Here is a 25,931-nt window from a genome sequence, read left to right as displayed (position 1 = left end):
AGAGGTATGACTTTGTGGTTAGAAACCTTTCCTGAATGTGCTTTATGGCGCAAGTAAAATGTCTATTAATGAATTGAAATTGAGAGTTGGCTACTGATGGGTAATGTCTCTGATGAAAGCCCCTAGGGCATCAAAGAAACTCTGGCACTTAATGAGTGAAGAATATCGTGTAACATGAAACACGACATTAGAATATTAAGGAACAGATTTTTATGCATTTTTTGCCATGAAGAGTGAATAGGAAAAGATGGTGGTTTTAGCTGTTATTGAAGTGAAGGATTGATAACAATGAGTAGAGCCAGAGGCATAGGCAGGTGCAGTGTATACTTTTCTACCACAGCCCTGCCAATCTCTCTTGAGTCTGACCTGCGGTTTTGCATTCTGGACTCCTTAGTAATAGAGATAATCATCCATACCACAAAAACTCTCCACAGTTTGGCAGGCATCTGCTATAGATTATACTACACTGAGACCATTTAACTCTCTCATCTTTAGCTCAATTAGAATCCAGATCCTGCATTAGCTGTAACGTGCCAGCTGTTCCTAACCTGACTAGTGCATGGTTTTAATTGAATTCTTTGTCAAATTAAATTTTCGTAATAATGCCGAATACTTGACTGCTTATGGCAGCTCGCGGTACATTCTTTGTGAATATAGCAAACAGATGCACCATATTATGACGTTCATTTTCTTTGAATTGTATTTCACCTCCATGTTACCTTTATGGCCTTTTCGTGGCTTAGTCTGAATACTTATCTATGGGTCCCTGATTCATGCTGAATATAGCATCCATATCTATAAAAGAATGTCAAGAGAGGGCTTGTTTAGCCAGGGATATATCTATATAGATAGATATAGATTAGCTACCAGGATATAGGTAGCAGCAGAAAATGTAGTCATTTGGAAAGCCTTATTCACAGCCTAAAACTGCTAATAGACATAACTGTAGACCAGTGGACTTTGGGTATTGATTTATGCACTTTTAAATTTTATTCTGAATAAATAACAAAAGAGTTTTAAATAGAAATATCCTCGTTGCTTTTCGGTGTCCTTTCAGCCACACCTTGGCTAAGTGTTCCATGAGATTGAATCTGATTAAGTGGTGCAGAGTAGTCTCTGCCTTGTTTTTAAAGTACTTTGCTATCAGACTTGTCACGAGGCTTGTACTAACAGTACTTTGGGAAAAAGACTATATTGTCAGCCCTGCAGACTCCACTTTAATAACAGTTTCTTAGATGCTGCAACCCTACACACAATATTTAAGTAATGGCAGTAGAAACAGAAAAAGAAAGTTTTCAGAAATCATGGTGAAGTCCAAAAATTAAACACTTAATTTTTTTGTCTGTAGCCAGCAGGGCATTATTAATCTTCTAATTGAGTTCTCCTATATAAAGAACTGTCACTTCACTTAAACTTTAAACTTGCAGATTTTTTTAAAGGAGTTGTTGGGTAATTGTGCAAGAGGAGAAATTAGATTAACCCATTTTCAATATGTTACTTTTCAAAGCTTTCACCATATGGGTTCTTTCTCTCTGTGCTTAGGTGAATCTTAAGCCTGGTAGGAAAAAACCCTCACCCATTTCTCCCTTTACCTCCAGTCCCCTGCAAAATAACTTCAGATCTTATATGGGCTTATTTTCTACTTCATTTTACTGCCTCTCCCTTGCAATGTGCCAATAAGGCAGGTTTCATTGACCTTTTACTGTTGCCAGCAAAAGGGAGCTCAGATAGCACTGTGATTCACTTTCTTTTCTCACCAGGTGATTTAAATGGATTACCTTGCCTCTGGGGCTGTCTACATTGAGACTTTCCCAACTGGTTTTAAAACTGGCCAGAGCTGTAGTATGGTCCTGGTGGTAGGCAATCTGACCTGTTTTCTACTGAAGAAACTGGTTCAGTAAAAATGGGTAAGGCAACCTTTAAGATGGCTAGAGCTATGTTGTTAGTATGTATGTTACCACTTTTAAATCCAGTTAGAAAATTTCCCCTGGGTAGACAGGCTTTACTTGGAGTGCCCCACCTGCTGTGGAACAGTAGATTCGCAATCACCTTGAATCTATCTTTCAGGTACTCAGGATGGCACACCTGAATGAATAATACAATTTTCAAAGGTGGTATAGAGCATTTCCCAGAAATTGAGGGAGAAAACGTGAACTCTGTGAGAGCTGAGAAAGTATTTCGTACATGGTGAGCAGGGGTGCTGGAAATTTTTTTATAGTGGGAGTGCTGGTAAGGAAACCATGTATTTAGGTTGTTATTACTACTTCAAGCCATGGGAGGGGGTGCGGCAGCTCTCCTAGTTCCAGCACCACTGGTGGCTAGTGGCTCAAATCCTTATTTTGAAGGGCCTCAGTCATAACTGGAAACTCTCTGGCCACAATAAAATTATGTGAGCAGTAGCTGCACTGATTGGTACTGGTTTTATGGTTTCATTTCAGACCATTCAAAAGATGCCTTTTAGATATCTTGATTAAAGCATCCATCCCCACAGATAAACCTCACTTACCAAGGGAACTCTTTGCTTATTAATGTATCCTTTAGAACACTGTCTGCACTCCAGCTTTTAATTGAGTTGGTAATAACTGTTGCGGGGCATGGATAGCTCTGAACTAGGTTTGTGCCCCCACATGTGACTACTACTATGGTAGTGATCCTGGCATCCGAGTGCTTTACCCCAAGACTGTTTTTTTACATGGTAATTCAACCTCTTACAAAAAGACAGCTTTTTAATGTAAATGGCAGCCCTGAGTTTTCCTGCCTTTTTTAATATGATTTGATTGTTCTTCAGGCACTGGCTTTTCATGGAAACTAGCTCTCCAGCTGAAACTGTTTTGTTCTCTCAAAGAAGGCTTATAGCTCCTGTTAATTAGTTAACGGGATGAACAAATGGAAGTGCGACTGAGGCATGGTCTACACTAGGAAATTAGGTTGATAGAACCGTTGCAGAGGGCATGAAAAATCCATACCCCCGAGCGGCACAGTAAAACCAACGTAACCTGCTGTGTAGAAAGCACTCGGTAGACAGCAGAATTCTCCCATCAACCTAACTATTGCCTCTTGGGGAGGTGGAGTACCTATGCCGATAGCAAAAGCCCTCCTGTCTGTGTTGGTAGCATCTTCACTGAAGCGCTACATAAGCACAGCTGCAGTATTTTAAATGTAGACACGTCCTTAGATCCTTCTCAACTGAAAGCGATGTGTTTCTTTCCAAATAAGCTTTTGACTAATAGGGGAAGTAGTAATCAAACTAAAGCTATGTCTAAACTACCACTTATGGTGGTGTAACTTACGTTGCTCAGGGATTTGAATAAGGCCTTGTCTACACTGGCAAGTGTCTGTGCAGTAAAGCAGCTTTCTGCATTGTAACTCCTGAGGTGTACACAGTGCCAAGCACTTAGTGCGCGGAAACTGCGCAGTTGCAGCACTGTTTTAAAAATAATAATAACCCACCCCGGCGAGTGGCGTAGACCTTTCTGTGCTGGGGCTATAGTGGTGCCAGTGTAGACACCCTGGTCGATTACAGCACTGTGATTGGCCTCTGGGAAGTGTCCCTCAATGCCTATTCTCGCCTCTCTGGTCATCAGTTTGAACTCTACTGCCCTCCCCTCAGGGTGAGCCCCACCCCTTAAATTCCTTGGGAATTTTGAAAGTCCCCTTTCTGTTTGCTCGGTGATGCATGCAGTGGTCTCCGTGCATCTTTCCAGGTGACCATGCCTGCTCCACGCACCAGGCAATGCCTTGCTTGGAGCAATGCCGAGCTGCTGGACCTCATCAGCATTTGGGGAGAGGAGGCTGTCCAGTCCCAGCTGCGCTCCAGCCATAGGAATTATGATACCTATGGACAGATTTCACAATGCATGACAGAAAGGGGCCATGACCAGGACACACTGCAGTGCAGGGTCAAAGTGAAGGAGCTGCAGAGCGCCTATCACAAGGCGCAGGAAGCAAACCACTGCTCCGGTGCTGCGCCCACGAGCTACCGGTTCTACAAAGAGCTGGGCGTGATACTCAGTGGTGACTCCACCTCCACTGAGAAGACCACTGTGAATACTTTGGTGGCTCACATGCCAGTTGAGAGTGGGCTGAGCCAGGAGGAGGAAATCTTGGATGAGGATGTGGAAGAGGAGGGGGACTCAGAGGCAGAGGACAACTCAGAGGTCAGAGATGCATGCAGCCAGGAGCTCTTCTCTACCCAGGAGGAGGCTAGCCAGTCACAGCTGTCGGAGCTTGGCGAAGCGCAAACAAGAGAGGAGGCCCCTGGTAAGTGGCTTTGATTTTGGGAATTGCTGAAGCAAGTTGTTGGGGGCAGAAGGGTTTCAGAAAGCAGGCGTGTGTCTGTATGATGCGCATACCACCACATGCCTAGTCTGAGCAGTGGAACAGGGTGTTGTGTGACTCCCTCACTTCATGGGCAACTGCCTCACAGATCTCCACAAAACTCTCATGGAGGTACTGGGCAATCTGCTGCCACAGGTTCTTTGTCAGAGCTGCTTTTTCTTGCCCCATTTCGGGTAACTTTCCTGTGCCACTCTGCCATCATGGGGGGGGACACCATTGCTGCACACAAGCAAGCCACATAAGGGCCAGGGTGGAAGCCGCAGTCTTGGAGAAGACCTTCCCTTTATTCCCTGCTGATCCTCAGCTGTGAGATATCTTCCATAATGAACACAACCTGTGAAAAGTGTGGGGACAGGTCCAGCTTCCCATAGAGGCATCGCCAGTGGGCTTTTAAAGGGCCAAAAGCACACTCAACAGTCATTCTTCACTTGCTCAGCCTGTTGTTGAACTGCTCCTTGCTGCTGTCAAGTTGCCTTGTGTACGGCTTCATAAGCCACAGCATTAAGGGGTAAGTGGGATCTCCCAGGATCACAGTGGGAACAAAGTCCTGGCTTGCAGCTTCCTGAACAGGCCAGTATTCCAAAAGATGCATGCGTCATGCACCTTTTCAGACCAGCCTGCGTTAATGTCCGTTAAATGCTCAGAGGGATCCACAAGTGCCTGGAGAACTATAGAGAAATACCTCTTCTGATTAATGTACTCGGCTAGGTGGTCTAGTGCCAGAATTGGAATATGCATGCCATCTATTGCCCCTCCGCAGTTAGGGAAGTGCATTTGTGCAAAGCCATCCACAATGTCACGCACGTTGCCCAGAGACATGGTCTTTTGGAGCAGGATGCGATTAATGGCTCTGCACACTTCCATCAACACAAGTCTAACGGTCGACTTTCCCACTCCAAACTGGATAGCGACCGATTGGTAGCAGTCTGGAGTAGCCAGCTTCCACAGTGCAATCACCACATGCTTCTCCAAGAGCAGGACAACTCTTCATTCTCGTGTTCTTGTGCCACAGGGCTGGGGTGAGCTCATCACACAGTCCCGTGAACGTGGCTTTCCTCATCCGAAAGTTCTGCAGCTACTGCTCGTCATCCCAGACGTGCATCACAATGTGATCATAGAATCATAGATTATTAGGGCTGGAAGGGACCTCAAGAGATCATCTAGTCCAACCCCCTGCTCAAAGCAGGACCAATCCCCAAATCCCTAAATGGCCCCCTCAAGGCTTGAACTCACAACCCTGGGTTTAGCAGGCCAATGCTCAAACCACTGAGCTATCCCTCCCCCCAGTGATCTCACCACTCAGTGCTTGTTTCCTGAGCCCAAAAGCGGCATTCCACTGTGGTCAGCACCTCTGCGAGTGCCACAAGCAATCTCGCGTCGTAGCTACTACATGTGGCGAGATCAGTGTCAGACTGCTGTTGCCTTTGTAGTTTAAGGAGTAACTCTACTGCCACTTGTGACGTGTTAGTGAGAACGAGCAGCATATTTGTCAACAATGCGGGATCCATTCCTGAAGACCGAAGAGGCAGAGCAGAGCGCGCAGTACACAAACCATTGAAAGATGGCACCAAATGCAGACGAAAGCACAGGGATTGCTGGGATGCGAAGCAATGCATCATGGGGCATTGGGACAGGACTGAGGATGTCCTGCGACCCCGTCCGCCTTCCCACAACTCTTAGCAGCGGAAGAGGAAGAGATGCTCTGTCGGATAGCTGTCCAGAGTGCACCGCTCCGAATACCGCTGCAAGTGCCGCAAGTGTGAACACGATATTGCGCAGGCAGCTGACAGTGTAAACAAACAGCTGTTTCCTTTCAGTGCTCTCTGAGCAGCGCTGTAACTCTGCCAGTGTAGACATACCCTAAGCCACTCTGAGTGACATAAGTTACACTGGCATAAGCGCCTGTGTGGACAGCGCTATGTCAGCAGGAGAACTCATTGGGGTGGATTAATTTATGTTGAAGGGAGACATCTCTCCCGTCAGCTTAGAGCAGCTACATGAGAGATCTTATAGCAGCCCAGCTGCATTGGTACAGGCACTCCACTGTAAGCTCTCTGGTGGTGTCACAGCTTTAGAGTGCTTTATTCTGTTACCCTGATACTGCCCTAAGAAGAAAACTTGGGCCATTTTTTCTGTCACTCAAAAAAAACCTCTGTATCAAAAGGCAAATAGTATATTAAATGAGTAAATATAATGTAGTTTATTGTGTTTCTTATTAGCCAGAAGGGGCTCTCTTAATTTGAAATGCTGGGATTCCAGTTAGAGGAAAGAAAGCAAAATTGCTTTTAGAGTGATTGGGGTAGCAAAAATACTTACTGCTAAAAATTTGAGTACTAATGTTTTTAACATTTCCTGACAGGCTGTCACATTTAAGAGGACTGATGTTTGTTTAATCTAATGTAATGTGGGATCATGAGAAAGTAAAGACTGCAAAAAAGTGTATTGTATAGTTTGTATAGAATTTTAAACATTTTCTGTCAAATCTTAAATATAGAAATAAAGAAATCTTAGACTTCAACTCAGTCTTTTAAACTCAGGAACTTCTAACTGAAAAAACGGGGGTACCTTACCAGTATTTTACTGTCATATTTGTATTGAAAAATAATATATCCAACCCTTACAAACAACTCTTCAATACAAAAAAGAGACTATATACTATTGTTTCTGGAGGGAAGAAATGTATGTTAGCAATTACTTTTTATATAGAAACAAACCAAACACAAGGTCATTTTTAACCTTACAGCTTTCACCACGTTTCCTTTAAATTCTCATTTAAACTATAATTTTCTGGCTCTGTGGAGATTATGATCTTGTTTACTTTGTCTATTTGACAGGTCTTCAGCCACTAGCAACAAAATTGTGAACACCAGCTCCATCCTTAATTCACTCTTAGGCTGCATCTACATTAGCCTTTCTCTGAAGAGGCTACTACCTTTCTGTAAATTGAAAATATTTCCTTCATTGTGGTCCTGGGAATTTATATTGGTTATGAAGCATGTTGCACTTATAACACGTTTGATCCCCAAATCTTCAAGTATGAATAATTACTCCTATTCCTTACCTACAGCCAGGCATATAGTAATGGTGGTTTTAACTGCGCATACCCATGGGCTGCTGTGGCAAGAAAAGGCCAGATGACCCAACCATTCTAGACTTAGCAGATACCTTTTGTTATGTCTGACATCTACCAAGGTTGGGGAATAAAGTCCAATTCCAGATATGAGCTTTGGGTGTTCTACTTGGCTGAAAGTCCATTTGGACTGGTGAATAACTTCTAACTGTGTGCAATAGTGGCTTTTATTACCTTGATGAAATCTCTAAATCTGTGGTGTATAGCAATCTAATAAGAACATAAGAATGGCCATACTGGGTCAGACCAAAACTCCATCCAGCCCAGTATCCTGTCTACCGACAGTGACCAGTGCCAGGTGTCCCAGAGGGAGTGAACCTAACAGGCAATGATCAAGTGATCTCTCTCCTGCCATCCTCTGACAAACAGAGGCTAGGGACACCATTCCTTACCCATCCTGGCTAATGGCCATTAATGGACTTAACTTCCATGAATTTATCTACCCTAGTTCTTTTTTAAACCCTGTTATAGTCCTAGCCTTCCCAACCTTCTCAGGCCAGGAGTTCCACAAGTTGACTGTGTGCTGTGTGAAGAACAACTTCCTTTTATTTGTTTTAAACCTGCTGCCCATTAATTTTATTTGGTGGCCCCTAGTTCTTCTATTATGGGAACAAGTAAATAACTTTTCCTTATTCACTTTCTCCACATCACTCATGATTTTATATACCTCTATCATATCCCCCCTTAGTCTCCTCTTTTCCAAGCTGAAAAGTCCTAGCCTCTTAAATCTCTCCTCATATGGGACCCATTCCAAACCCCTAATCATTTTAGTTGCCCTTCTCTGAACCTTTTCTAATGCCAGTATATCTTTTTTTGAGATGAGGAGATAATAGAAAACATAGCTGCATACTGAGGGTGCCACAGAAATTGAAATATTCCCTGCCATAGTCCATGAGAAATAGCACTCTCCTCAATATTTTACAATTTTCCATAATCTGTGCCTCTTCCGGTAAGCTTCTCTTATACTAAGCAACATGCAAGGGGATTTGTGTAGATGCTGGATGTTGTAATGTAGTTGGAAGTGTTATTTGTTCGTTCTTCTCTACCATTTACTCTATAATATTAGCTATGAATCAGACTGAAAAAATTGTATTAAGGGGTGTAATTCCTTTATCACGATCAAAGCTCCTGTATCCTACATGCCACATTGCATGTTATGTAGGAGGGATTCCTGAATTGTGGTAGAAACCCTTACGTTATGCATAACTGTTTCTCCAGTTCAGTACAGCATCTTATTTTGATAATAAATTAAGTTTATTTTATACTGCCCCAAATTTTAATATGTTACAAGTTTTCATATTGACAATCAGTAACAACACTGTAAAAATTGTCAAGAGAAAGATGAAGGTTTTCATAGCTGGGGAGAGGGCAGTTGCTACTTTTTTCACCCAGGAAAGCATGGGAAGTTCAGTTTGGGATTCTGGAAGGCATGCATCTTTTCATTCTCTCCTCTTTTTGGGCAAGGTATAGGCAGGTTAAATTTGACGTGAGTGGAGTTTGAACCCCTTATTCACCAATCCAGCAAACCTTGCCCCACTGTTTCCTGCCCCAGTAATTTCATGCTGTTTTTCATGCCACATCTGCTACTATTATTACAATGGTTTCTCTGCTAGAAGGCTGAGCTATTAAATAGGTGGTTGTGTTGACATTTTATAGTATTAAGCTTCAACCTACATACCTAGGTTTTTTATGTGGTGCCAGTTGTGTGGCGTCTGAGCACACTGGACTCGATTTTTTTATCATGTTAATAGCCCGTAAGAGTAAAAATAGAACATCCTAAATATTTTTCTGCCTTATTGTTTGTACCATTTTAAAGCCAATTAGATACTTTTATTTCCCCTGGCTGCATCTTTACTAGCAAACTTTGTAGCTGTAATTCATCACTGGTGCAACTCCAACGTAGTGGCTGTGAGCTGTTGTGATTAGACGTTTTATGTTCTGGCACACCAGAAAAACTGGTTACTAGCAGCAGTGTCCTAACAAGTAGCTGTTGCAGCAGTCCAGAGTTCAGTTAGTCTTATGACATACCTTGGATTCAGGATGAACTTTGAGAAAAGCAAACTGGTTCCTTATGAACAATTATTCCACCTGAGAGACTTTTTTTCCCTTCAGAAAACAAGGCATGGTGTACCAGTCCCTTAGCAGAGATTGTACAAATGAACGAGTCTAGAAAAGGATAGTGCTGATGCAGTGAAGGATGACACAATTCATAAAGTTGGTACTGTAGTGGACTGTAGTACAGTCCTAGCCATTATTGCACTCAGTACTAATATAATTGCTGTGGGACCTAAAGGTGAATGGAATGCTTTAAATGGTAGATCTTGGGGAAATTTTCTGACATTGTTTGGGAATTCATACACTGGTGAGAATACAAACAATCTTTAACAAGGCCTGTGTGGGGACTTGGGGGGAGAAATTATATCACTGCAGGGCCTCTGGGAAGTAATTTATGCCTGATGCTGTCCTTTGGGATTGGAGTATAATTCTTGTTTTGCAGTCAACCTAAGATCCAAGCAAGAGAGGGCCACTGGTCAAAATCATAGCACTAGCTACTGGAGTGAATGACCACTGACCCTGTCATAAACAGATAGTTAAGGGTTAAAGTCTCTTTTACCTGTAAAGGGTTAACAAGCTCAGTAACCTGATGAACACCTGACCAGAGGACCAATCAAGGGACAGGATAATTTAAAATCTCTGTGGAGGGAAGGCTTTGTCTGAGTCCTTTGTTTAGTTCTCTGTGCTCTCTTTGGATCTAAGAGAGGCCAGACATGTCTCCAAGTTCTCCTGGAGTAGTTCCTACTATTCAGTATAGTGAGTATTAGAAAGTCGAATTAATCTTTTAATTAATTTCTGCATTTGCAATTGTGTGTTTGCTGGAGAAATATCTTTATTTCTGTTTGCTGTTACTTTGATTGTTCTGAGAAAGGAAGGGCGGGGGGAGAGCCTCTCCAGGTTTATAAGTCAGACCCTGTGATATTTTTCCATCCTGGTATTACAGAGATAGTGTACTTTCTTTCTTTCTTTTTAATAAAATCTTTTCTTTTTAGAACTTGATTGATTTCTTCCCTTGTTTGCATTTTCAGGGGAAGGAGAGGGGGGAAAAGTGAATCCCTCTTTGTTTTGATTCAAGGAATTTGAATCCAGGTATCTCTCCTAAGCACTAGGAGAGGGAAAGGGGGAAATGGTTGTTTCCCTTTGTGTTGAGATTCAAGTTTGAATCTGTGTTCCCCAGGGAGAGTTTTGGGGGAACAGGGAGTGTGTCAGACACTTAAAACTTGACTGGTGGCAGCAAGAACCAGATCTAAACTAGAATTTTAGTTTAGAGGAGTCCATGCCAGGTCCCCATCTTGTGAACGCTAAACTTCAGAGTGGGGAATAAACTTATGACAGACCCCTTGCCATGTGACTGCCTTGTAACTTGTAAGTGACTAATGGCATGTAGCTGAGGTCAAGAAATTTGTCTCATAGCAGCACACCTGTGTGTGTCACTCTTACTGCACGCATCAGCTTTCTCTAACTCTAGCCTGTGAAATTTGGAATACTCCTCCCATAGATCAATTTGATAACAAGAAACTCCAGAGATCCCTTATCTTTTGCACTAGGTGCCCCTTCCTCCTTTGGGCCACAGATGCATTCATCTTCTAAGAAGGAAGCATCATGTATACCTTCTATTGGAAGTCCTTGGTACCAGTTCTTGTTGCATATCTTTCCCTTTCTGTTGCCCTCAGCTGGCCATGGAGATTTTTCTTTTTCCCTGGAGGTCAAAAACACACCCCTCATCCCATGGTTCAGAGAGAGACCTTCTTTTGTAACGTCTTTCTGTTCGCTGGGTTCATTTCCTGATTCAAGAAATGGTCTTCCGACATAACCTAGGTTTATCCAAAGTTGTTGTTAGTACTTTGCTGAGTTTTTAAATCAGTGATTTAAAGGATCCATTGTAATATTTCTTCCTGGTGTTCTTGTTACCCACCAGCACTGGGGTAACTTTGAGGTTTTTTTGTTCTGTTGTTCAGATCCTCTTCCAGTGTGTGAATTGGTGTAGCTAGCTCCATTCAATAGTCCTATGCCAATTCAAACCAATTGAGGATCTAGCCCTTTAAGTGTAAATTATTTTATGTTTAAGAAAAGAAAAAATCAGGATTGAGAGCAAATCCAACCCCCCCACCCCAAATTGACAATATACCACAATTTGTAATGCATGAATGATGTGATATCTCAGTGGCAGAAAACTTAAGTCTCAAATAATCTTTTGCTCTGTGGTATTGTCAGTGAATTAGCTGTGTTTATGGACTTCAGAATAAATTGTCATAAATAAAAGGTGAAATTTCTGTAAAAAACTAAAATACTGGTAATGGTGGCATGCCATTCTCGGCCAACTTTAAAATATAAAGAGCCTCAAAAGGAGGAAATTGTTTTAGGAAGGTGGTGCCTTTGCTTCTAAAGGGAAGACAGCTCTGGGGGTTGGTACAGTGTCAAGCTGTTTTTAAACTGTAAATCACAGTACAGGAAAATTAAAACCTTCATTTACATCTAATGTCTCAAGTAAAATGTTCTGCTTTTAAAACTGGTACTGCAGATCTGGCTATACATGCAGCCCCATTAGTTTTCAGGTGCAGGCGCAGTGGCATATGGTAGTAAGCTGTTGCAGGTTGCTTAGCACTGTACATGCATTTCTGTTTGCACAGACCAGTGAGTAGGAATCATGAGGTATTGGCTAATATGCGCAAGGTGTTTTTACTCAGAAGAGTAACTGGATCCAGACCTACTTAGTACTAGGAGAGTCATAAAACACAAAATCCAAGCTTTGAGTTATTTTATTCTTCAGGTTTCAGAGTAGCAGCCATGTTAGTCTGTATCCGCAAAAAGAACAGGAGAACTTGTGGCACCTTAGAGACTAACACATTTATTTGAGCATAAGCTTCATCAGATGTATCCCACGAAAGCTTATGCTCAAATAAATGTGTTAGTCTCTAAGGTGCCACAAGTGCTCCTGGTCTTTTATTCTTCAGACTCACGCCCTGCTCGCCAGCTCAGCCACTACCAGCACTCTTTTTTTCCATTCCCTCCATCCCCTTTTTTCCTCATTGCCATAACATTTTGGGGGTGAACACAGTGGGCCAGATTCTCATCTACATTAAAGCCCTTTTATATCATCCTGGCAGTGTAAATTAACCCAAGTTAGTTACTTTAAGGGCCCCTTTACAGTGCCAGAGTGGTCTAAAGATGCTACTTACGGTACGTGAAAGTCTAGCCCAGTGTGTCTCAGCAACTGTTATTCCTTGCTTAATCGCTGGAGGGGTGTATCTGCGTTGGGTGGCTGAAAATTTTCTTCCTGACATGAATGTTTTGCATTATATACCCGGTATTTTACATCACCCCATCCTGGCTTGCATAAAGAGATGGTATCGTTCTTTAGCACAATATGTGTTCTGAATTTGTATCAGTGTTTACATTATTTAATTTTTTTTTTAAAATGAATGCATCCTGGTTTGCCTTATTAATGGCACACGTAAAAAACAAAGGAAATCAGGCCAGAAGATTTTTGGTTTTGAAAGTACCAGTGAAAGCAGACTAAAATATCACATCAGCCACTTACTGCAAATGTGTCTGGATGTTTGTTGAGAAGATCGCTGATTGAGATCCCTCTCTCTTTAATCCTGTCAGTTTACCGAAGGATGCTGCTGCTTATTCAGATGTGGAGAAAAATAAAGCTTTGTTTGGAATCTGTGGAGTGAATTTGCCACATAATCTATGTGGCATTTTCCATACACTTTCCCAGTCTTAATAAATAAAATTAAAATTCAGCCTGTTTTTTCTTTTGTCCCTTTGCAATCAGACCATGCTGTCTTCCTCTCCTCTCCCACCCATGCTTCCTTTCAATTTTTTAAAGTGGCTGAAGTAAAAAGAAAGAGAGGAACAAACAAAAACCCTGCTGCTCTAAAAATATGCATGTGCAGGAGGGATAACCTAGTGTTCACCATGTCTTTCCCGCTGAAAAACTTTGTTAAAAAGTTGTCATCCAATCTGGTTAGCAGTCTGCACTTATCTGTCCCTCATACCAATATTTTCTAAGCCAGGGCAACAAACTAGTTATTAATTCATGTTTTTACATCTTTCAACTAAAGATGAGTGACAAGAGAATTCTGAATACTTCAAGGGAGAAATGTATTAGGTTCTCTGAGTGGGGCACCTTGGCTTTTTACTCATCTTAATTTTGTAGCTGACATTTTCCCTTTTAGAATTCTCTACGTCAGCCACAATGCTGAAGGCTCAAATCCTGACGCAAAGCAACAGATAGGTCCAGAATTGCAAGGACACTCTTCCCCTCAGCTGCTCGCTTCAGAATGATGGTGATAATTGTGCCTATAATGTAAACGCAAAGAATAGTATTTCACCAAGTATATGGTAATTTGAGATCACACACGTGAGGTGTGCAGTTATGAGGTATAAGGCCAAGTTCTTCCAGCAGTTACCTCAGATCATGTACACAGAGTGAGGTGATCCACTGGTTAGTTTTGTGTTGGATAGAAAGGGTTGGGCTTAATAGTTTAGAGCCATGTGGTGGTTATTCTACAGTTGTGAGATTGGCATCTTCTTTGGCCAATCAGAGTACTTTTCCGTTATTAACACTTATGCTGAGAACTGCTGCTGCAATTCCTGTGTGGTGGCGGTGTTCATTGACAGCAGTGAGGTTTTCATTATATGCTTGGTATTTTATATTTTATAGAAGTAGTTGAACTGGTATATTTGGCTGTATTTTTCCACTTTTTCGGAAAATCTGCTAAACCTATGCTTTTCATGGATAAGGAGTAGTGGATAACTTAAGTGTCCTGTGATATCTTCTAAAAGTTGCATTTCAGAATAACATGAACTGACCATTTCTTCAATTAAAACTTAAATAATTTACAGGATGTTTGTGAAGTTAAATTCATAGAACTAAAATGGAATCCTCCTTTGCTTACCTTCCAAAACCACAGTGCCGAATTCTTTGTTTCAGCTGCTTCACTTAAAAGCAGCAAAGAAATACAAATGTTTCTATTTTAGGTGCGGTGATGTCATACAGTGTTTGGAGGGAAAAATACCAGAACCCTGAGTCAGGACTTGGCAAATACATATCTTTCAGGTTAACCTTAAAAATATTTTGTTAAAGAAAATATCCACAACTCCTCCTCCCCTTTTCCCCAAATTCTAGTATTTTGAAATGGTCTCTGAATAGGATATATTTCTGACTATATATTCTTTATAGTGTGGGGGTGTTGTGTTTTCTTGCATTTCTTACATTTTGTGTATTGTGTGTGATTGGAAAAATATTTCTTAAACTGAGTTGTGGGACTCATACAAGTTAATTATGTTTATTGGATGATGAAGAAGCATTGTAGTCTGAGACTACCAAAACTACGGTACCATTACAAAACATTTTGAAGAATTTGGTAGAATCATAATTTTCTGGAGGAGTTATCTTTCCCTTTTGTTTTTTTCCTTTCACATGAATAATTGTCTTTCAAACAGAACAGGAGGGAGAGTTACATATCCCAAATATGATTTGAAAATATTTACTCTGTTAAGAATATTGATAGAGGTATAATGGATGAGGGTGGGAATCCATTTCTAATGATATGCTAACAAATTCTCCAGCAGTTAGTTCCCTTTTAATATATTAAGCAGTACTTGCTAATGTTACTAAAGTTAAGAATCCCTAACATACTGCATTATGCCTGAGTGTTCTCAGGAGTTCAAGCTCAAAGACCACTGTAAAAAAATTATTGTGGACTAAATGTAACATAAGAGAGCAGTTGGAAAGTGATAGTTGGACTTCAGCGTTTTTAAGCTAGACAGGCTTGGAGGGGGGCAGGAAGCAAAAAGGTGATTATAGCATTTTCACATAATTGGGCTCTATAGTTTACTAAAATAAACCTAAACTTCATGGTGTTCTTTATTTTAAAATGGCTTGTTTACACTGAAGACTGGCTACTGTATATATGCACGGTAATTAATTTAATTTCTAAAAATACACTTCTGTGTTACGCTGGTTGACTGAAATGCTTCACTATAATGAACTTGATACACGTTGGCAAAACAGGATGAACTGGGATTTCACCCTTCATTTCAGTTTAATTTTACTTGTAATTTGAGGCTGAACTAATTTCTTATAGATTTATTATTAGTAAATCTTTCCCCCATATTTTTGAAACCATATTTTTTTTATAGTAAGAGAAGCTAGAAGAACAAAAACTATCCCTTCCCAAAAGACTTAAAGATTTAAACAAACAGGAAGAATAAAGTAGGAAAATCTAATGTTCTCACACATTCTTAATGTATCATATCTGAGAGAGATTAATTTCTGTATAGATGTGTGCAGGGAAAATCAGTTCATTTTCAAAGGGAAGTTGCAACCAAAGTATGTAAAAAGAAAATATTTGCTTGGAATGTTGATTTTCCTGATGTTTTATGTGGTTTTTAAAATGGAATGTGTGAGAAGGGGGTAGTGGTGGCAGGCAAAAGCACTGTTTTCAACCCCAGGCATTCAGAAGCCATGCGTCAGGCCACAAGAAATCATAAGACTATTGAATAATGCTGGGTTCTTCTTATGTGCCATCTCTGTGTTGAGAGTTTTCAAGCCTTTAGGGTTCACATCTTGAAGCTTTTCTCCACAGCCATGAGGGCCAGGAGCTCTACTTCCATAATTTAAAATAACTCAGATTCTCATTTAATAACATCTCACCAGGAGATGGGGCTTAAAAAAACCAAAAAATCATGAGTTGACAACACAGGGAAAAGCACTCACACAGCAAAGATTAGGTTTACTGATTAACCAGTGGACCTTGGTGACCAAGGATATCAGTTTAGCAGGATTAAAAAAGAACAGATATTAGTAAGAATAAGAATATCAAGTTATATAATAGTAAATATTAAAAATTAAAAATGAGTTTTGGAAGGGATATAAAACGTCATGCTTTAGGGTATTAGCCAACCTCTACTGGGGAGTAGAAAGAGACTTCCCTGGTAGGGCGTATAATTGCCTAATGTGTCGCGCCTTCATCTGAAGGAGCTGGCATGTTGCACTGTCAAAGAGAGAAAAGTGGCTTGAATGGACCATTGGTTGTATTTAATATGGTAATTCCTATGTTCCTATGTAGTTTAAAAATATTGAGCCCCCTTAAAATGGCTGCAGTTTCACTGAGGCCCTTTCAGAACATTCGTATCTGCTGTGCAGTTCTCTGTAGGAAATGATGCTTTAATTGATGGGTTTAGAGAGGAGACCAAAACTCATTTCTAGGGTGGTATAGAATCCTGAGATGCTGACTAGTGCATCCATTGATGGCGAAGCCTAGGTTGGAATTTGGTTCTCTGCCAAAAGTTAGTGATAGTTCCTGCTCTAAGGAGTGAACAGGAAAGAGTGAACGTAGGCCTTAAAAGGAGCTGTTTAAAACAAACAAACAAAACTAAATACAAGATTTAAAAAAACATTAATGGTGACTCCTAATACATATTGCAAGCGGATGAAGCACATTTTTTTTTAAGTATAAGTGAAACTCATTAAATATTGCAGATACATTTGATGGTGTGGGGATTTTTTGGTTACTGTTTTATTTTGTAACACCTATTCCCCCCTCCCCCCACTTTTAAACTTGGAAAAAAGGGAGAATATTTTCCAAAAATAGTGTTGTTCTGTCTTGCAGTTTGGTAATCAACCAGTGCCCAATCCTGCCAACATTTGTGCATATGAGTAACATTTCTTTGGTGAATTGAGTTAGTTACTCCCTTAGTCATCAACTGCCTAATAAGTAAATGTATTCCTTAGATTGGGTCCCTTATTGTTCAGAGAAGGAATTAAAATGTGTACTTCTGTTATTTTAGCTTACTGTAATGCTTTGGAGCCCTTGTCATTGACCATGGGCCCCATTTTGCTAGGTGCTGTACAAACACAGAACAAAAAAGACATTCCCTTCCACAGAGAGCTTACAGTGTAAGTATAAGACAACAGTATAGAGATCTAAGTATAAGAGACAACAGATAGATGGATACAGATAAATTGGGAGTAGAAGGAAACAACGAGACAGTATTGGTCAGCATGATAGGCAGTGGTCTCAGCACACCAACGACCCTACAATTGTCAATTTTTTTTTGTAGGCATCATGGTGAAGGATGGTTTAGAAGGAGGCATGTGGATGTTTAGGCCCAAGCGTGAGGGACAGCATGAAAGAATGCATGAACGTGCTCTTTGAAAACTTAATAAGAATCATGGAGGCTGGTGTCAAAGGTAAATTAGAGGCAGGAGTGGATATTTCATTACTGAATGAGAGATGATTGGGCCTGGGGATCAGCTGTGAAGGATGTTATAAGTGAAGATAAGCAGGTTATGACTGATACAATGGAGTAGGAGGAGCTGGTGAAGGGATGCAAAGAGAGGGGTGGCAGCGTCAAAGTGCTGGGCTAGGAAAATGATCTTTGCAACAGCATTCTGAATGGATATTAGCTGGGCAAGACTGCATTTGTCAATGCCAGAGGAAAAAAAGTTCCAGTAAGCAAGACACAAGTTTTAATGTGAGCCTGGAGAGGAGTTTTAGCTGTGTGGATGGATAGGAATGGCCTATCATAGGTGTTATGTGGAAAAATCTGCGAGATTAGACAGTCTGGATTTGAGAACCTGGAGGGAGAGGTCAGAGTCTAAAATGCAGCCCAGGTTCTGGCCCTGAATGACAGGCAGGATGGTAGTGATACCCACATTGGTCAAGAAAGGAATATACACTTAGACATGGGCAGTGCATGAACCGCCAGCTGGGGAGGCTAGCCTCCAGCCCCGCCCCTTCTGCCTGGAGCTACACCTCTGGAGCCCCACCTTCTGTCCCCCTCACCGGAGGCCAGAGGTTCCCCCCCACCACAGCCATTGACCTAGTCCTGCAGCTATCCCTCAGCCCCAAAGGAGTGCTGGGAGGGTGAGTGGCGTGCAGCCCCAGCCATGGAGCACTGGGGAGGCTGGAGCTGGAGGACTGGAGCCACACTCAGGGAGCGGTCACGGTCCTGGCTGTTTGCGACCCGCTGCCCATGCATTTAGAGCTCTGTTTTAGCCATGTTGAGCTTGAACTGATGTCTAGACATCTATGAGAAGATCTCGGAGGCAAGCTGAGCTTTTAGTTTCGACAGAAGGAAACAAGTCTGGAGTGTAGGTAGATCTGTGAGCTATCAGTGTAGAGATGGCAGTTCAATTTGTGTTTGCTGGTACGATTACCAGAGATTAGGGGTGTAGAAGGAGAAGAGAAGTGAACCAAGGACAGAGCCTTGTGGAACACCCACCGAAAGGTGGCAGGACCTTTAGGGGGAGATGAAAAGGATCCTTTGAAGGACCATGCTGAAAGAGTGATTATAGAGAGAGAGGAGGAGACTTGGGAAAGGACAGTCATTCAAGCAAAGGGAGGACAAGATTTCAAGAAGAGCATGGTTCACTGTGGGCTTGGCTACACTTGCAAGTTGCAGCGCTGGTAGAGGCTTTCCAGCGCTGCAATTAGTAACTGTCCACACCTGCAAGGCACATCCAGCGCTGCAACTCCCTGGCTGCAGCGCTGGCTGTACACCTGGCCAGGTTGGGGTATAGCGATTGCAGCGCTGGTGATCCAGCGCTGCTCATCAAGTGTGGACACACACCAGCGCTTTTATTGGCCTCCAGGGAATAAGGAGATATCCCAGAATGCTTTAAACTAAATTACTCCCTTTGTTTTGTTATGCAGCCTCTCTTTGTTTTGTTGTGAACCTCCGGAGGAGCTCCGTTTCGCTCCGTTTCTACCGGAGCTGCTTATCAGCTCCTGTTTGCTGTGATCAATCTGTGAACAATCAAATGAGATCCTCCTCCCTGTTGTGAACGAGCTCTGTGGAGCTCCTCCGTTGCTGCTGCTATCTAAAAAACAAACACATCTCCTGTTTGCTGTGATCATCTGTACCTGGCTGTAAACAATCAAATGAGAGGCAGGCAGGGAAACAGCAGGGAGTCGTGTTGCCTACATGCTGTTTGCAATTAAGAGTTAAGACTAAGGGGTCGGAAAAATGTTCTGATTTTTCAAGTCAGGAAGCTAACACACAGTGTTGGCTCCAAAAATCCACTCTCTCTTTCCCCCCGCTCCCTGTCACACTAGACCCCACTCCACCCCCCTCGTTGCGGCCACTTGAATGCTGGGATAGCTGCCCATAATGCATCACTCCCAACAGCGCTGGAAATGCTGCAAATGTGGCCACACACCAGCGCTGGTAGCTGTGAGTGTGGCCACACACCAGCGCTGCTCCTACACAGCTGGATGACCAGCGCTGCAAACTACCAGCGCTGCAAACTGTAAGTGTAGCCAAGCCCTTTGTCAAAGGGCTTGGCTACACTTACAAGTTGCAGCGCTGGGAGTTACAGCGCTGGTCATGCAGCTGTGGAAGGGCCAGCGCTGGAGTGTGGCCACACTGACAGCTACCAGCGCTGCAGTGTGGCCACACTTGCAGCACTTTCCAGCGCTGTATTGAGAGGTGCATTGTGGGCAGCTATCCCACAGAGCACCTCGTCCCGTTTTGGCGCCGTTTTGGCGCTGAGTATTGTGGGAAGGGGAAGGAAGTGTGCGGATCATTCCGCTTCCTGTTTGCCAGCGCCCCGTGGTGCATCGCTTCACATCCCAGCATTCACTCTTTCCAGCAGCGTTTGGCGCCATTGTGAGTGTCTTTCTGTTACTCTCTGTGTGAATCGCGATTTCTGTGGCAAATGGAGCCCGATCTGCTGAGGACTCTGCTGATGAGTGTCACCAGCACAACACGTTTGGCAGTCCAGCTATTCCTTCAGCTCCAAAGTGACAGTGAGGATTCCGACGATGATATCAATATGGATTTGCCTGCCGCGTGTGACACTAAAGTGCTTGCGGCATTTACGGAAATGCTCAGCACCGTTGAACGCCGCTTTTGGGCTCGGGAAACAAGCACTGAGTGGTGGGATCACATCGTCATGGAAGTCTGGGATGATGAGCAGTGGCTGCAGAACTTTCGTATGAGAAAAGCCACTTTCATGGGACTGTGTGCTGAGCTCGCCCCCACTCTGCGGCGCAAGGACACAAGATTGAGAGCTGCCCTGACGGTGGAAAAGCGAGTGGCTATTGCAATCTGGAAGCTGGCAACTCCAGACAGCTACCGGTCGGTCGGGAACCAGTTTGGTGTGGGAAAGTCGACCGTGGGAATCGTTTTGATGCAAGTTTGCAAGGCAATTAATCGCATCCTGCTAAGAAAGACCGTGACTCTGGGGAGCGTGCAGGACATTGTGGATGGCTTTGCACACATGGGTTTCCCTAACTGTGGAGGGGCGATAGATGGGACGCATATTCCTATTCTGGCCCCCCCCCACCTGGCATCAGAGTACGTTAATCGGAAGGGGTATTTCTCTATGGTTCTCCAGGCGCTTGTGGATCACCGCGGGCGTTTCATTGACATTTACACAGGCTGGCCTGGAAAGGTGCATGATGCACGCATCTTTCGGAACAGTGGCCTGTTCAGGAAGATGCAGGCAGGGACTTTTTTCCCAGACAGGAAGATCACAGTAGGGGATGTCGAAATGCCCACTGTGATCCTTGGAGACCCGCGTACCCGTTACTGCCTTGGCTCATGAAACCCTATACAGGGAAGCTTGACAGGAGCAAGGACCGGTTCAACTACAGGCTGAGCCGGTGCAGAATGACTGTGGAGTGTGCTTTTGGGCGTTTAAAAGCCCGCTGGCGTTGCTTGTATGGGAAGCTAGACTTGGGGGAAAGCAGCATCCCCGCGGTTATATGCGCTTGCTGTACCCTCCATAATATTTGTGAAGGGAAGGGTGAAACATTCAGTGAGGCATGGACCACCGAGGTTCAAGTCCTGGAGGCTGAATATGCACAGCCAGAGAGCAGGGCTAATAGAGAGGCCCAGCACAGGGCTACAAGGATTAGGGATGCCTTGAGGGAAGAATTTGAGGCTGAAAGCCAACAATAATGTTTGCTGCCTTGCATGGGAGTGAATTGCACTGCTTACACTGTTATTCTATTATCCATAATAATAATATGATTTGTAGTGCCTCTTTCTTTACTGGGCTAAGGTATCTTTCACTATCTGCTATAATAAAGACTGTTTTCAAAGCCAAGAATTGTTTTATTGAAAAGAAAAAAACTTCCTTGACAGACAGACAGACACACAACATTTCATGAACACAAGAGGGCAGGGGTGTGGGTTGGTGAACTGTACAGTCACAAGTTTGCATATGCCCTGTCTGGATTGCTGTTTAATGAATCCTGCACTTCAGGGTTCATATACTGCATGGTGATGGGGGTTGAATGCAGAGGGTAAGGGTGGTGGTAGGTATCAGGGCTGGTTGGGGAACATACAGGTGTTGGAGGCAGCTGGTGGTGGTAAGAACCTGGATGCTGGGGAAAGGTGGTTTGAGCTGACATTGGGGCACAAGGCACAAAGGACGGGGCGGGTGGGGGAGTAGCACGGTAGTGCTCTGCTTGCATGGCAACGAGTGACTCTATAGACTCCGCTTGGCGCTCCAGGATGCTTAGCAGCCGCTCCGTGGTTTTCCTCTTGGCCACTGCATTTCTCTTGCGTGTCCTGCTTTCTTTCTCTCGCCAATCCTTCAAGTCCTTACTCTCTCGAGCAGACTGATTAAGAACAGTTTTCAGCATGTCTTCTTTGCTCTTTCGGGGATTTTTTCTCAAATTTTGAAGCCTCTGTGATGTTGAACATCTGGGCAGTCCAGTAGTCAAGGTCACTGTAGAAACAGAAATGACAACATTTAACACGGGCAGCATTGTATCCACTATCTCCAGACATGAATTGTTACACTGAGGGAGTGAGTTCTTATTTAAGCATTCTTTTACCCACACGCATAACACTACAGAAGCCACGACATGGTGAGTGAGCAGTGCTTATATGGGGAGAAGTGGGGCTTGGGTGTAAGAGGGGAGCTGGTTGCTTCGGGTAATCTGGAGTGCTAGAGGGGTTGAGTGAAATGCAGATGCAGGGGTGATCTTATCTCCCTATCTCTTCACTAAAGAGTCTCCCAACATTTTTCACAGGACTTAATCCTGGAAGATGTTTCCCTACTGCGAGTCACTAGGGAACAGCGGGGGGCTCTTTTAGAGCAATGTGGATTCCGCCCGGGACCCTATGCGGCTTGCCTGTGTTCAGAAATGGTCCCCCCACCACTGGCAGAAGAGTGGCGCGGACGCGTCACCGTCACTGGGACAAGGGACACAGTGGCTCTGCCTATAAACCTGCGCAGGCATATTGCCCACGCTCTGGATGAAGCTTTTGCTGAGATAACTGAGGCAGATTACCGCGACGTGATAGACCACATCAACGGGCTATTCCACATCTAGAGGCTGGCATGCATGCATCCATAACCCCCCCTCCTCTCCAGAAACATTTCACCCAGAAAATAAAAGCCGCTTACCGGTAACACGCTCCTCTGCTTGTCCTTCTGCAACTGCTGGCTGCTGCGATTGGGTGCTTTCCTCCTGGCTTGAGAAGAGCTCCTGGCTGCATGCCTCCAGGGAATCTGCGGTTTCTTCCCCCATGCCAGGAGCTTCACTCGCGGTTTCCTCCCCCCCCCACGCCTCCGCCTCCGCCGCCTCCTCCGCCTCCTCCTCCTGTCCCCCAGCCTGCTCAGAAGTGTCCATCGTTATCCTGGGATTGGCAGTGGGGTCACCCCCAAGTATCTCATCCATCTCCCTGTAAAAACGGCAGGTCGTGGGAGCAGCTCCGGATCGTCGATTCCCCTCTCGGGCTTTGTAATAGGCACTCCGCAGCTCTTTAATTTTCACCCTGCATTGTACTGCGTCCCGATCATGGCCCCGATCCAGCATGGCCCTTGATATCTGCTCAAAGATATCGTAATTCCTACGGCCGGAGCGCAGCTGTGCCTGAACAGATGCCTCACCCCAAACACTGATGAGGTCCTGCAATTCACCAGTGCTCCATGCTGGGGCTCGTTTGCCGCGTGGAGGCATGGTCACCTGTAACTGATTAAAACTGATTGCACTCCACACCTGGCTGCAGCAAACAGGAAGGAGATTTTTAAATTTCCCGGGGCATTTACAGGGCGGGTCACCTGAGCCAAGAGCAGTAGAGTGCAAACTGATGTGCAGAGTGGCTGAACAGGAATTCTGGGATACCTCCTTATTCCCTGGAGGACAGGTAAAGCGCTGGTGAGTGTCCACACCTGCTGGGCAGCGCTGGATCACCAGCGCTGCACTCCTTATACCCCTGCCGGGATGGGTTTTCAGCCAGCGCTGCAACCAGGGAGTTGCAGCGCTGGTTGTGCCCTGCAAGTGTGGACGGGGTGTTGTTGCAGCGCTGGAAAGCCTCCACCAGCGCTGCAACTTGTAAGTGTAGCCAAGCCCAAAGTGACCTGTTTTCATTTCTTTACATCTTCCTTCACGCTCCTGAGTTATGTGGTGCTTGTTGCCTGCTGATTTGGAAATACACTGTAATTTGACATGAATGAACAAGGAGCTGCCCCACCCTCACAGCCTTTTCACACCGTTGTGTCACATATAGGATGACAAAAATCAAGCCTTTGGTCCCACTTGAAGGCTGCATGATTTTATTATATGCTGTGAATATCTTTTTGGTGCTTCGATGTGTCCGTTTAAAATCAGCACAAAGTTGTTACGCTTGCAACTTTCTTTATTGGGTCTGCATTATGTGTGTATTAAGTTATTAAATATTGATTTTATATTAAACATTTTTACAGTTTTTTTGGTTTCTGATCTTTATGAAGCATTTCCCTGTTATATTGCTCCATATTATATACTGAATTTTAGCCACAGAGTTGTATATTTAGGAAAACTAAGAGACTGGTTCTGTACTTTTAGACCACAGTACAGAAGAAGAACAGATTCTCTCCCAATAAGGATTTTTTATATATAGTGACAAGTAGTACAAGCTCCAGGGCACTTATTGTCCATTGAAATAATTTTCATTTATTCTATTAGGTGAATAAAATAAAATAAAATTTAATGTTTTTCTCTCTAGCCCCTACCTCCCAAGATATTTCATTCACCGGCCCAGATGAAACTAACCAACTTTTAGCTCATTCTTGGTGTTACATATACTTCTAGCAAATATCTTGCGTTCTTCAAGGAACAGCATTCACATCTCTCCTTCCCCCAACTCCCTTTTCCATTCCCTTTTTTCAGTAGTGGCAGACAGGAAAGAAAATATTGTGGTTGCAAAAATAACCAAATCACTGCACAGTGTCAAGAGTATTTAAAAGTAGTCCTATAATATGTATGTGAACACTGGCTTACTGTGTAAATTCACTAGTTAGCATGAAAACATGCCTGAAGAACAACCTCAGAACCTTATTTTTTTTAAAGGGTGTAAGGAGTACAGGAGGTATTAATTCTTTGCATTCCTAACAGTCAGCCGTAGAGCAAGACTTGAAACATGACATCCTTTTCAGAGGCTCACTTACCTCATGGTTGCAGGGTAGGTGCCCAGTTACTAAGCTGTCAAGTGCTGCTTGAAAGAAAAAATACTATTATAGGTTTAAACAGTTGACTATTGCTGCTGAGGAAAAATGTGGGGACGGGTTTCCACTTCATGTCTAGTTCTTACGCCAGGGTTGGAGGAGCATTATCAGTTGAGATCCAGACAGTGTAGGGGAGACAACTCCAGGGGCATGAGGAACTATGTATCACCCCTCCACCTGCTATCCATATGAGCTGTGGGAAATCTTCCAGGGAGGGAGCCATCCCATAGACTGAAGCTGGCAGGAACAGGTGCAGAAGCAGTGTCAGCCTGGACCTTTGGACAATGACAGTATCATCAGACTACTTTCTACAGTGTTTTGTTTTGAATGTTCTTCCTTTCCCCTCTGCTGCCTAGCAGCTTGCTCCTGCTACGCCTCTTTCCCCTCCCTCAGTCTCTTCCCTTCAACATCACTTGTCTTGCCTTCCTCCATTCTTTCCCACCTTATCCCTTTACTGGTATCTTTTTGCCGTTTGCTCTAATGAATCCCTTCCTGTGTTCCCGTCTCTTCATTTAACATGAAGAATAAAAGAGAATGCAAAATAACTAAGCCCAACCCAAACATGTGCAAACAAAAACAGGAAAGAAAAATTAAAACCTTATGGAACCAACGTGATGGTCACAAACCATTGCTTTTTTCCACATGTTTCTGTGTTCTGTCACATCCTGTGTTTGCCTCATCTATTTAAATTGTAAGCTTGATGGGGGAAGGATTCTCTTTTCTCTGTATTTTGTCTATCATGATATGGCCTCAGTCTTGGTTGGGGCCTGTAGGCAGTACCATCATAGGCGCCGACTCCATGGGTGCTCCGAGGCTCAAGCACCCACAGAAGAAAAAATAGGGGGTGCTCAGCACCCACAAGCTGTAGTGGTTCCTGCCCCCCCACTCCCGAGTTTCATATCACAGGTCTGCTCACAGCGCATGCCCTAGCCCCAGATAGAGCTT

General features: G+C 43.6%; 1 protein-coding gene across 18 annotated transcripts in view; it reads left to right on the top strand.

The window, feature by feature from the left end:
* Positions 1–25,931, top strand: part of PTPRK (protein tyrosine phosphatase receptor type K) — a 576,479-nt gene that overhangs the window by 71,379 nt on the left and 479,169 nt on the right. For 2 of the 18 annotated variants that reach the window (XM_045008697.1, XM_045008696.1), the window contains exon 2: positions 17,600–17,729. The exons of the other annotated variants lie outside the window; for them this stretch is intronic. In XM_045008697.1, coding sequence (XP_044864632.1) covers positions 17,666–17,729 — 64 coding nt within the window. In that variant the 5' untranslated portion in view covers positions 17,600–17,665. The remainder of the gene's footprint in view (positions 1–17,599; positions 17,730–25,931) is intronic. 18 annotated transcript variants of the gene reach the window in all.

This window comes from Mauremys mutica, chromosome 3, assembly GCF_020497125.1.
Source record: "Mauremys mutica isolate MM-2020 ecotype Southern chromosome 3, ASM2049712v1, whole genome shotgun sequence".
NCBI classification, from domain to species: Eukaryota; Metazoa; Chordata; order Testudines; family Geoemydidae; genus Mauremys; species Mauremys mutica.
Note: the sequence above shows the minus strand (reverse complement) of the source record. Positions and strands in the feature narration are given on the sequence as shown.